At 52.0% G+C, this 11,935-nt stretch overlaps 1 protein-coding gene and 1 long non-coding RNA gene across 2 annotated transcripts; one reads left to right on the top strand and one right to left on the bottom strand.

Moving 5' to 3' along the window:
* Positions 1-2,495: 2,495 nt before the first annotated feature.
* LOC111927916 (uncharacterized) lies at positions 2,496-8,469 on the bottom strand. The gene is made up of 3 exons (XR_002863822.2): positions 8,210-8,469; positions 7,703-7,795; positions 2,496-2,625 (listed from the first exon to the last, which is right to left on the bottom strand). It is a non-coding gene; the product is annotated as an uncharacterized LOC111927916 (long non-coding RNA).
* A 749-nt stretch (positions 8,470-9,218) lies between these two features.
* HAND2 (heart and neural crest derivatives expressed 2) lies at positions 9,219-11,618 on the top strand. Its single transcript, XM_086889966.1, has 2 exons — positions 9,219-9,773; positions 10,789-11,618. Exons 1-2 carry the CDS (start codon positions 9,219-9,221, stop codon positions 10,885-10,887), a joined length of 654 nt encoding a protein of 217 aa, XP_086746092.1. The 3' UTR covers positions 10,888-11,618.
* Positions 11,619-11,935: the final 317 nt, after the last annotated feature.

Here is an 11,935-nt window from a genome sequence, read left to right on the forward strand (position 1 = left end):
CCCATGAGGTACCTATATTTATTTTAGCACGTGAATCATTTCTTAAAAAAAAAAAAAAAAATCCCTTCAAAACTAAAGCTGTAGTTTAGCTCTATGGATGCATCAATTATCTCAAACCTTAATAGTGTTAAAGTAACTAGAAAGAACACAGCCTAATGTGCTCATTCTGAGATGGAAGGTGGAACATTACTTCTGACTAAAAGTTTTGTGAATCAGACTATTAAAAGGTAATGCCAGTGACACCATAAATAATCACAGCATATCCATGCAGTGCTCAGATGTAAATTCTTGTGCCAGCATTGCTCCCATGAAAATCTCAGGGAATTTTGTCATTGAACTGAGGAGCACAGGGCTGGATTTCTGTGTTCCAGGGAGGGCTGGGAGGGGGAATATGGGTTATTCTTTTCTATGTAGGTATCTTTAGATGTACCTGCAAAATAGTTGAGTCATAAAACCGTTGAATCCTTGTGTTTTGCTGCTAAAGAGAATCCATAAAAAGCGATTTATTATCATATTTCCTTTTTGTATTGCACCGTTCCCCTCCATCATAAAATATTCTCGTCGGTTTATAGCAAAGCAAATATAGCAGCTTAGTTCATAAACGCCGAATTCTTCTCAGTTACACTCCGGCTTTCAGACATAATGGAATTAGCTGCGATGTGTGTTGATGCCGCCGCCCCGAGCCGCAGTAAGGAGGCTTATGGAGAGCTGCTGTGTGCAGAGGGCTCCTTGTGCAAGTGACCGAGCTGGACCCGCACCAGCCCGCAAGTCTGCAGGAACCCGTCCGAGCAGTTCTAACTTTGATTCTTCCTGACCAAGATTTAAAGCGGCCCTGTACAGCAGTCAAACAAGAATAATCAGCTGTGGAAAATATAACAAATGGTAAGAGCAGGGTAGCAGAGAGAGAGGGCGCAGATCAAGCCAGCTGCTCGGAGTGCCCTGCATGGGGACAGGCGGGCCGCCTGCCTGGTCCCTGACCCCGTCATGACGGCCAAGGAGGCGCTCGGGGAAAAATCCCTTCTGCTGAAGGGAAGCTCGTGGCTTCAGGACAAACTCTGGGAAAAAAAAAAAAAAAAAAAAAAATTAAAAAAATTGAGAAAAAAACCCACTAGAATCAAAATCAGCATTGAGGCGGGGAGATTCCGTGTAATTTTTTAGTTTTGACCACTCACTCGGGGTCCCCCGCGGGCGGTCCCGCTCAGTTCCCAGCCCAGGGAAAGGTGTCTTCTGCGGCAGAGACGGCCGGGGGGCTGGCAAGGGGAACCCGCCCCAGCGTGCAGGTAGCCACAAGCCAGGCCGTAATTACAAAGCAAACAAGGGTGAAATATTGAATCGGCCTCGCCCGTGACAAGATCTGCGCTTTTTGCCGCCAATTTGTTTGTGGAGCTCTATTTAAAGGCGCTTGATTGAGGAAACGTTGAAAATAGCAGTTAGGGTTTCCCTAATGAGACCTCTAGAGGAAAGCAGTGGCATTCAGGGGGCTACAGCAGGAGGAGGGGAAGCGCTTAACCCTTTCCAGCCGCCCCCAGCCCGGCGGGGCTGCTGCCGGGCCCGTGAGGTGCCCTGGGCAGGGGGCCAGCCCTCCGCCTCCCCCTCGGCCTCTGGCATCTCCAGCACCGGCGGCAGCGATGCCCGCCGCCCCGCCCGGGCACTGCCGGGGCACGGCTGAGCATCTCCGGCCGCTCCCGGGGGGCTGCCCGTGTCCCCGAGCGAGAGCCCCGAGAGGAGAGCAGCGCCGGGGCTCTGACCCCCACCGCCCTTCCATGTGCTGGCTCGGATCGCCGTGTGGCTACGGGCTGATCCTTCAACCCAGTAGCCCAAAGGCGGACGGGCGGAAAAAAAAAAATTTGAAAACGACCCATAGAAATTCCGAAAAGGCAGGGAACGTGTTGAAGTAATAATGTTGAGATGTGTCACACCAACACGCACTGCTCGGGGGCCTGTGACGCTCCTTCCCTTCTACCCATCGCTCCCATTTCTGCCGCTGTGTGAGCCTGCCCCGACGCTCATTGTCGCAACCTCGCACACGCTACGTGCTCAATTAGCGCCTGTCTGAGCCCCGTGTTACACACCAGGGAGACCTCCGGCAGAAATGTCGATAGTATTTGGAAAGGCGCTAATGCCTGGGAGGGAATGTGGGTCGCAGCCCTCTTCTGCAGGCTTTCTCAGAGCGCTCACACTTGAATGACATTGATATCTCCCCGGTCTCGATTTTATAAATCACCTCCGAACAACGGGGGCTTTGCAATGAGTCGCCTGCAGCCTGTAGGGCCGTGGGATCTTACCTAAGAGCATCTGATCTCCCCTCTTCCCGGTCGCCTCTGCTCACACATGAACCTCAGCCTCTTGATTGTATATATGTATGTACATATACACACACCTGGGCGGGGATCAAAACAAACTTTTAGGGAATACCTAATAAAAAGTGAGCATTGTCTCTCCCTAGAGGAAAGAAAAGGTGAGCAGCAGAAAAACAAAATGTTGACTTAGTAAAATAAGTTCTGCAGGGTGATATAAAGTATTTATTTTTGTTGTCGCATTTACACCCACTCCTTTTGGCCGCCGCTCCGTTTCCCTCCAGGTCTGAGGAGGTACACTTCTTCATTTTCCGTCTTCTTAACTTTCCTGAAAAGAAGAGTAAAGAAATTTTTTTCCATTTAAAGTGCAGCAAATAAACATTTTGTGTATCCACAGATAGTTTGTATCATCTGTACGAACAAATTACGGTACGCGGCCGTACGTTTCTAGTAAAATATCCTGTATTCTGTTTACATTATGCCATTTCTGTTTGTAATTATTTTATTTTAATTTTATGTCACTTTTAACACAAGCCAGACCGGTTTTCCCTCCGTGTTTTGTACACAATGCTCTCTTTCTCGATAAGATGTTCTGTCCTATCTTTTCGCTTTTTTCTTTTTAAAAATGTTTATAGTTCCCCACGAGCAATTCTCCAATATTTCACTCTTGCATTTTAAGGACTTGTCCCTGTCTTGCTTTATTTGTTTGTGTGAAATTTAGTTTGAAAGGAGATCAGAGAGAGCAGGAGGGGTTTGTAATAAGAGAATGACCAAGTGACCTAAAGGCTGATTATATGTCATTAACTGGAGACTTGGTGTATCCAAATTACCAAAAAGACCTCACTCAGCCAGATCAATTACACCGAGATACGCACATAGGAATTGCCGTGCGGGCTGATGCTTGCAACAAGTGTGCAGCCGACGTTTGCAGCGCTGAGCAGCTGCATTTTCGGACGAGCCCGTGTGCCGCAGCCCATCCCGGGCAGGCGGGAGAGGGGTGCAGTGCAGCAGGTACGGCCCGGGGGACACCGGCAGGACGACACCGACATTCTGGGACGTGTAGTTAGGGCCAAATTGCAGCTAATTTTCACTGCTCCAGAGGGATTTTTCTCTTAAGCCAAGAGAGGTTACCTTTGATCTATGAAGGTTTCTTAAGCCCCAGCCTCGTTAAATGGAGACTTTCCATGAAGAATGACAATAGAAATGTTGGTTTTTGTTAACCTAAACACAAAACGATGCCAGTCCAGCTTTCTTCTTCCTCCACCGTCTGAATTTCAGATGCTGGACAACAAAATACTCGTTAATGAAGGCAATTACATTCGCAAACTATTTCATCAGAGTCGAGCTCGAGAGCAATTGAAGATGTTCTTACCCGGGAATACAAACAAATATTACTTAGAAAAACAGCGTGTTTGTCTGTATGCGTGTGCGTGTTTATACATGCATGCATGTATAGGAGATGCAAATAACAATTCCAGTAAATAAAGACACACGGTGTTCGCTGCAGAATTTTGTAAGCTCTTTATTACTATTCTTCTGACGAAGAGGGGCTCTTGGTTGGAATTTTCTTTCCCTGATTCCTGTCCAGGGTCTAAATGCAACTCTGGATGCTCAGTCACAAATATAAGCAATCCTCGAATAATTGCTTGCACATGCAGTGGTAAAACGCGTAGGGTCCAGCGTTTACTGCCAATCATTGTGACTTGCGAAATGGTCAGTGTCTTGGGTTTTTCTCATCCCTGATCTTTTTTTTCTTTTTTTCTCTTTTTTTTTTTTTCCTTTTTTTTCCCCTTTTTTTTTTTTTCCTTTTTTTTTTTCTTTTTGTATACACAACGACTGCGAGATTTTCATGTTTGAAATATGTGGGCGTTCATTACCGATAATAGTAACGTAAACCAGGGTTCCTCCACCTCTAAGGGCAGCGACTAATTCGGGCCTGCTGGGCCCGATCCCGCCCTCTGCCCTGGGCGTTGAAATACAGGTTGTGTGAGCACAAGAGAGGGTGCAAGCCGGTCCCATTAGGCACAAGTCCTTTTCATTAACCCGCACTGACAGGTTGACCTCCAAATCATATTTCTCTCTTTTCAAAAATCCCTTTTCTTGCGTGTTTATGTCCTTTCACAAACTCCTAAGCGACGCCCCAGATACAGGATGCGTCTCATCCCTGGGACGCGGGATGCTCCAGCATCCCCGAGTCTATCCGAGAACGATACCCCTGTCTGATACGTTTGGTCCCGGGTCAATGACATCATGCACTCTAGAAATTCAAAGCCGTCTGGGCTTTTCAAGCCGTGCACCGGACGGTTGAGGGATGCGGTGGGCAGCCGGGAGAAAGGAGACGGGATCGGCACCCCGGTACTTAGGGAGCTGCGGGCAGGACAGACGCCGAGGGGGTTTCTCGGCCAGGGCAGCGCCTCAAAAGCAAAGGACGGGGCGCCCTTGGGGCGCTTTCGCGTGTCTGATTATTCCTTTGCTTTAATGAAAATTACGGAGGGAGATCCCGATGCTGCTGCACGGAGCAGGGATGGATAGGTCTGGCACCGGTACCGGGCACCTCAGCGGTGACTGAGGCTCCCGCCGCTGCCCTGTCGCCATAATCGTCCCACCGATTTCGGGCGCTCCTCCAAAGAAAGGTGCGGTAAAGAAGCAGACGAGCGGGCTCGCTGCCCAGGCACCGGTGAGGCGCCTCTCTGCCCCTGGCCTGCCCCCACAGGCTCTGGCCCGGTGTGGCCGCAGTGTTCCCAGTCAGCCAGCCCGGGAGTCCCCAGCAGATGTGTGTTTCCGACCACCCAGTGTCCGCACCTCTTCCTCGTTTCCATACCGTTTTCTCCGACCGATTCGGAGAAATTAGCTTAATTTGCAATTTAACTTAATTCACACAAGCCCGGGAGGGGGTGGGGGGAGGAGGGGGTAGCACAGCTCTGTTGTTCTGTTATCCCGACTCCCACCCTACTCTTGGCCCGGAGGAGAGGAGGGAGCTGGCGATAAGCGGCCCGGCGGCGACTGAGTGCCGGGGCCGGGCAGCGGGTGGCCCCGGCGGCGCTGAGCGGGCTCCGCTCCCCCGGAGCACCCAGCGGGGGGCAAGGGCAGCCCCTTCCTCCCGCTCGGCCCCGCCGAGGGGCTGGAGAGGCAGCGAGCGCAGGGCAAAACCTACCGATACAGCCCCACACACCGACTCCCGAAAAATATAAAATAAAATAAATTTTTAAAAGCGGGTAGAGGAAGAGAAAACCAGCCTCGGCACAGACTCCACCAAAATTCCTTTATTATAGCAATCTAGGAGAGTCCTGCTTGGCAGCAGAGTCCAGATAAATCGCTGCCTGACATGAAACTATTTTGGCAGGGAAAGAAAATGACATAAACTAGAGTTTCTTTTCCTTTTCTGTTCTTTTTTTTTTATTATTTTTTTTCACCATATTATTTGTGCACAAAAAAAATTGTAATCAAATTAATAAGTGTAAGATGGGAAAAAGGCTGGCGCTTTTTAGCGGTCTTTGAGCATAGTATTGGGAAAGATACCTTGAACTGCAGCGTTTTGCAACGCATGGAGCAAACAGAAAAGGCTACAACCCATTATCAGAAATCCTGAGTATTTATAAGCTGAGGAAGGAAAAGAGAGTTACATTTGCTCTAAAACTCGCTTTATAAAACTCATAAATAATTGCTGGGATAAGAGGAGAATATATACATATATATATATATATATATATATATATATACACACACACACACACACACACATATATATATATGCAAAAGATCCTTCTGGATGCTTTATCTAGAGATCCTCTTTCGCCAAAGTTAGTTAAGCAGTCATGATGCTAGCTTTGGAGACTGGTGTTCTGATCGATATCTCCTGTATATTTTATTACTTTTTCTCTGTCTCATGTTTTCCGTTTCCTTCATCATTTGAGATGTAATCGGAGCGGCCGCAGTGTCTTGTCACAGAGACTGTCACAGTTGCAGTCTAACCTGCAGTGCATCGGAAAGCTCGTACACAAACAGGGACAGTGTAAAGACACACACGCCCGTTTGCAAGCCAATATAACTTTCCGGCCCTGACAATGTCCACTTCTTCCCATCAAAAATATATGCAGCAAAACAAAGCTGGAGAACTGCTGCAGAAACTGGGTGGATTTCCAGGCTGCGCACTGCAGGCATCTCATCCCGAGCGGCGGTCCGGCCGCTCCGGGGCTCTGCCTGCACCGTCTGCCCGCGGCCTTCCTTACATTTAAAAATCCACACTGCAGACACATTCTTTCCTTGGGATAACACCATATATACACGTGTGCTTGTGCATATATAGATACAGATATCCATCAGCTGCTTAGAGGCATGTGTGTGTACGTATAAGATATATGTGTATATACATCAATTCTACATCTGGACTAGTTTTTCACTTTCGTACTCAGTTTACACCCAGACGCTCACGCATATGTGTATATGCTTATAAAAACCTCCGCCTGCATCTCTGTGCTCTGTGCACGTCTCCCCTCTAGGTCCTGCTCTACACACCCCGTCCAGCCGAACCGCGAGTCCGGCACTCTTCTTCCCCTTCAGCCTTTCCCCGACAGGCAGCTCCCGGGTACCGCGGCAGGCTGCTCCCTTCCTTGGCGGACGGCCTCATCCGCGGGGACCGTCCACTCCCTGCAGGGCATTCCCCGCCGACAGCCGGCAGCCCCACTCGCAAAGCCCCCGGCTCCCAACAAGCCGCCGTGTACCATCGGCAGCCCTCTGCACGCCGGGACCGCCCGAGCTCTGCCTGCCCCCTTTCCCCGGGCATTGAGTTGATTTTCGCCCTCTTCCCACCACCCAGCGCTGCCCCCGAGCTACCCCCACCGCCTCTGTACAGGAGAGCGCGTTAAGCTGCTGCAGAAATTGCACCACAGTTCTTTCTGCCTTCTTTCGCCGACTCCTCCATCTCTATCTTTCTCTTTCTTTAATTTACGACCTCTCGGCTCCTGTTGACACAGTTTTCCACACTGCCTATGTTGTAGAACTGCGTTGCAATATACGCCGAATCAGCCTAGGCGTCAGCCAGCACAAATAAGGGTGGGTGTTTGGTATTTCGCAGCTATTTAATAATGCTCGGCTCCATTTGAGGATGACAACAAATGCACCTCGCCTCCGAGTTTTCCATGAGTTCCGGCTTGAGATCCATTTTTCTTTTGTAATATCTTCAAGCTTACTAAAGCAAAACACCTAAATAACTACAGGAAATTTCCTCCTTAGCCTGGCCGTTAAGTAAACATTTAACTACTCCCTTTCCATAACTAAACCTGCTTTTCGCGGATGCCGGTCTTTTATACTGCAAAAGCGGGAATGCTGAGAAATATTTATATGTTTGTTAGTAAAAGCTAGAGAATTAGTTCGGAACACGCTGTAAAAAATATTCGGTTACTTACCGATCATACCGGTTCAAGAAGCATGAAACCGATTTCAGGCGCCTGAGTCACTCGGGTGAACGCTGGTGGAGGTGCATAGGCGCAATCAGTAAGCTGGAAAAGAATCAGTCAGAGTCGGGCTTATTGTTAATGTCTCAAAACAATTCTTTCAAAAGCATCCCCGTGCAAGCCCCGAGCTCCTCTCCCTCGCTCAGTCAGCAGGAGCGCGGCCGGAGCCAGCCCATGCTAAGCCGGCTCGCAAGCTGGGTGTCAGGCAAGGCAGAGATTCGCCTCCCTCCTCACGGGAACCAGCGATCCCGTGGTGTGTGCTAACCAGCAACACGGGTATAAGCCGCAGCGCTGCTGGGCCATGCCTGTCGGAGTCGGGCATCGATGAAGTGCCCTCCGAAGCCGGATTTATTTGTTCCTCTGCCGGACCGGCACAAAGCACTTTGCCAAAGCAACCTCAGAGCCTATCTAGCTCTCACACAGACTTTTGCCGAGAAACTTCTTGGATCCATACTGTACCTGGTTTGAGATTATCCGATATTTAAGTTTTAATGAGTTTGTAGGGGGTTTTTTGTTGTTTGGGGTTTTTTTCAATTTTTTTTTTTTTTTTTTTAACGCAGGTTTTACTGTAAGGCATCTGCTAAACACTTGCATTAACCTCTGCCTCCATGATAATTTTTCCCCCCTTGTTTTAATTACATTAGGGATGCGGAGGGGCAGCCAATCCTAAAAGAGGAGCTCGGCAATTAGCAGAGCGAACATCAAAAAGTTTTATTGCGGAGGGCGGCGGGCTCCGCCCCCGCCCCGGCCATTGGCGGCCGCCGCTTCTGACGACATATATTAACCCGAGCGGCCCTAAACATGTAGCTGTACATGGAGATCGGGCCGGGGAGCCCTGCCAGTGCCCCGCGCCCCGCCGCCTTGCCCGGCCGAGCGGCGCGGATGCCGCAGAGGAGCGCCGGGGCGCTGAGGCTCGCGGCGCGGCGGGCAGAGATGCGAGCGCCCGCCCAGCACTGACAGCCCCGCCGCCGCGCAGGGCAGAGCCAGCGCCGCCCGCCCCGAGCCGGGGGCGCATGGAGGGGGGCCGCGTGTAAGTACTACCCGGCCGGGCCGCGGCGGACTTGGCGAGAGCGGAGGGAAGCAAGAGGCGAGGAAGATCCCAGGCTGGAAAGCCAAGCCAAGCCATTTTGTTTTGGTCGACATCTCTCCGTAGCATTTTTTTTTTTTTTTTTTTTTTTTCTGTGCGCGCTTCCTCGAAGACCCGGCCCCGGGCGAGGAGGAGGAGGAGGAGGTGGAGGCACAACGCATGAGCGGCGGCGGCGGCGCCCGGGGAGGGGGGATCGCTCGGGCACCCGCGGGGACTTTGCAGCAGCGCCCTATGGAGAGGCAGCGGGCAGCGGGGCAGTGCTGAGGGGTGAGCGGCGGGCAGCATCTCCCGCCGCTGCGACGGGGGTGGGGGGCGGGCGGGGAGGGGAAACCTTTGTTTTGGGGCCCGGGGGGGCGGGGTGGGGTGCTCTAGGGAGCGGGGATGAGTCTTGTGGGCGGCTTCCCCCACCACCCGGTGGTGCACCATGAGGGCTACCCTTTCGCTGCCGCCGCCGCTGCCGCCGCCGCCGCCGCCACCCGCTGTGGCCACGAGGAGAACCCCTACTTCCACGGCTGGCTCATCAGCAGCCACCCGGAGATGTCCCCCCCCGACTACAGCATGGCTCTGTCCTACAGCCCTGAGTACGCCAACGGGGCGCCGGGCATGGACCACTCCCATTACGGGGGGGTGCCGCCCGGGAACGGCCCGCCGGGGCTCGGGGGGCCCCGGCCGGTGAAACGCAGGGGCACGGCGAACCGCAAGGAGCGGCGCAGGACTCAGAGCATCAACAGCGCCTTCGCGGAGCTGAGGGAGTGCATCCCCAACGTGCCCGCCGACACCAAGCTCTCCAAGATCAAAACTCTCCGTCTGGCCACCAGCTACATCGCCTACCTCATGGACCTGCTGGCGAAGGACGACCAGAACGGGGAGGCGGAGGCTTTCAAGGCAGAGATCAAGAAGACAGACGTGAAGGAAGAGAAGAGGAAGAAAGAGCTGGTCAGTGCTTCGGGACGGGACGGGACGGGGCGGGACGGGGCGGGGGAGCCGCGGAGGGGAGGCTGCTCGGCCGCCCGCCGGGGCCCCATCCGAGCGCGGCCGGCTCCCCGCTGGGCACAGTGGCCGGGGCACGTCCGTGGGGGCCGCCTCGGTCCCGCCGCTCCCTGGCCGTAGCTGCGGGCCAAAAGCGGGACCGTGCGCGGCTGCGAGCGGCTGGCGGCGTCCGGGTCCGAGCCGGCGGCCGAGAGCAGCCTCGGGGAAAAGATCGCCACACATCAGGGCCCCCGGGGAGGATATTCCCGGGCTGCTGCTTGTCCCGTATCCCTAACCGTGATCTCGCAGGGGGCAAGCCTCTGCTCTCTTAAATGAAAAGCTGAAGGCATGATTACCTGCTAAGCCCAGCCCAGCTTTCAGCCCTCGGCAAGTGCGAGGTTCTCAGCGAGAGGCTCTCCTGGCCCTGCACTCGGCGCTTCAACTTTTTTGATTTTTAACGGGAGAGTTGGTTAAGACGAGGCAGCGCAAGCCCAGTTTCGTGTAGGCCCCATGGCGTGTGACTGATTCCCGCATAAGTTAGCGGCCGCAAGTCCCATGTTCTGCCCCGGTACGTGCCAGTGCCCGGCTTCTCCCCGCAATCGGGGAGCGGATGGTTTAGGGGGGGCCTTATGGTAATCCCCGTGGATAGCTGGCGCCTCTGAGCCTGCAGCCCCGCGCTGCGGCCGCCACAGAGCAGCGGGGTGGCGCGGAGAGCGAGCCGGCCTCCGCAGGGCTCCGCGGCCGGGCGCGCACGGCGCGAGGCCGCTCCCACGGGCGGCGGCTTCGCCCGCGGAGAGATCCCGAGCGGGTCCCCGTTATGTCTCTGGAAGCCCGCAGGCCTCGCTGAGTTCGGCTGTCTCGTAGTTCTCGATCTCGAAGCAGAGCAGATGAAACCTAGAAAGGGGAGGAATATATCTAACCTTTTTTTTCTCTCCTCTCCCCGTTCTGTTTCCGTCTCTCCCCTCGCATCCTGTCTCCCCAGAACGAAATCTTGAAAAGCACAGTTAGCAGCAACGATAAGAAAACCAAAGGGAGGACTGGCTGGCCGCAGCATGTCTGGGCTTTGGAGCTCAAGCAGTGAGCACGGCAGGACTGGAGGAGCCGTCCTCTTAGTCTCGGTAGCGAGCTCTCCTCTGAGGACTCTTTGTATTTGGAATCATCCAGTTTATTTATGTGCAATTTCTCCCCCAACCCCCCAAAATGTGGATATTTGAAGGAGAGGGAAAAAGCATTCCATATATGAAGAGGAAACTCCAGCTTGGTAAGGGGTAATGTCTCTAAATGTTTTGTGAATGTTATTTGCTCTGTATAAAACACGTGGGGAAAACAGAATCATAGAAAAGGAAAAAAAAAAAAAAAAATCCCTCCCTGGCATTAGTGTGTATGTGAAGTGTATCTTTAATACTTGGCCTTTTGGATATAAATATTCATGGGATTATAAAGCTATATTTCAACAGAAGCAGTTGCACCAATGTTTCGATTGACTCGGTATTTAGTGTTGTAATTTTGTTGTGGTCGTTCGGTATTTGAAGATGTTTTCAACAGTTACTGGTTATGTGCACTTCCGTCCGTAAGGGAAAAAGTGGAATCTAATTAATATTGAAGGTGTAAACGTTGTAAGTACTCAATAAACCACTGTGTGTGTTTTTTACAAAACAAAAGAAAAAAAAAGAAAAAAAAAAAAGAAAAAAAGAAAATCCAAATCTTTTTATGTTTTATACCTCAAAATGTTTTGAATAACAGCGTTGTTTATGGCTTTTTTTTTTTTTTCATAATATTTAAAATATTCGGAAGTAAACTAAATTATAAAGATGGCTCCTAATTTTATTTTTAAACAAGTGACTGAATGAAAGGAGGGAGGGATCTCTCAGCCCCCTGAGTGCTGAACAGAAACCGGCGGTTCATCCGAATAGGAATTCCTTGTGGTGGTGTTCTCCATGCAGGAGACGTACTGCGAACGGGAAATGGGCAAGGGTGCAAACCCCGGCGGCTCAGGAATCGCAGAGATGCGCGGGTTTCGTGCCGTCCGAGCCCGGGCGGTGCCAGGCGCGGGCCCGGAGAGGGCCCGGAGGCAGGCGAGGGAGGCTGGGGAGCTTTGCTCGGAGTGATTATGTAGCAGGTAATTTTAT

This window comes from Cyanistes caeruleus, chromosome 5 (assembly GCF_971803275.1).
Source record: "Cyanistes caeruleus chromosome 5, bCyaCae1.hap1.1, whole genome shotgun sequence".
Lineage (NCBI taxonomy): Eukaryota > Metazoa > Chordata > Aves > Passeriformes > Paridae > Cyanistes > Cyanistes caeruleus.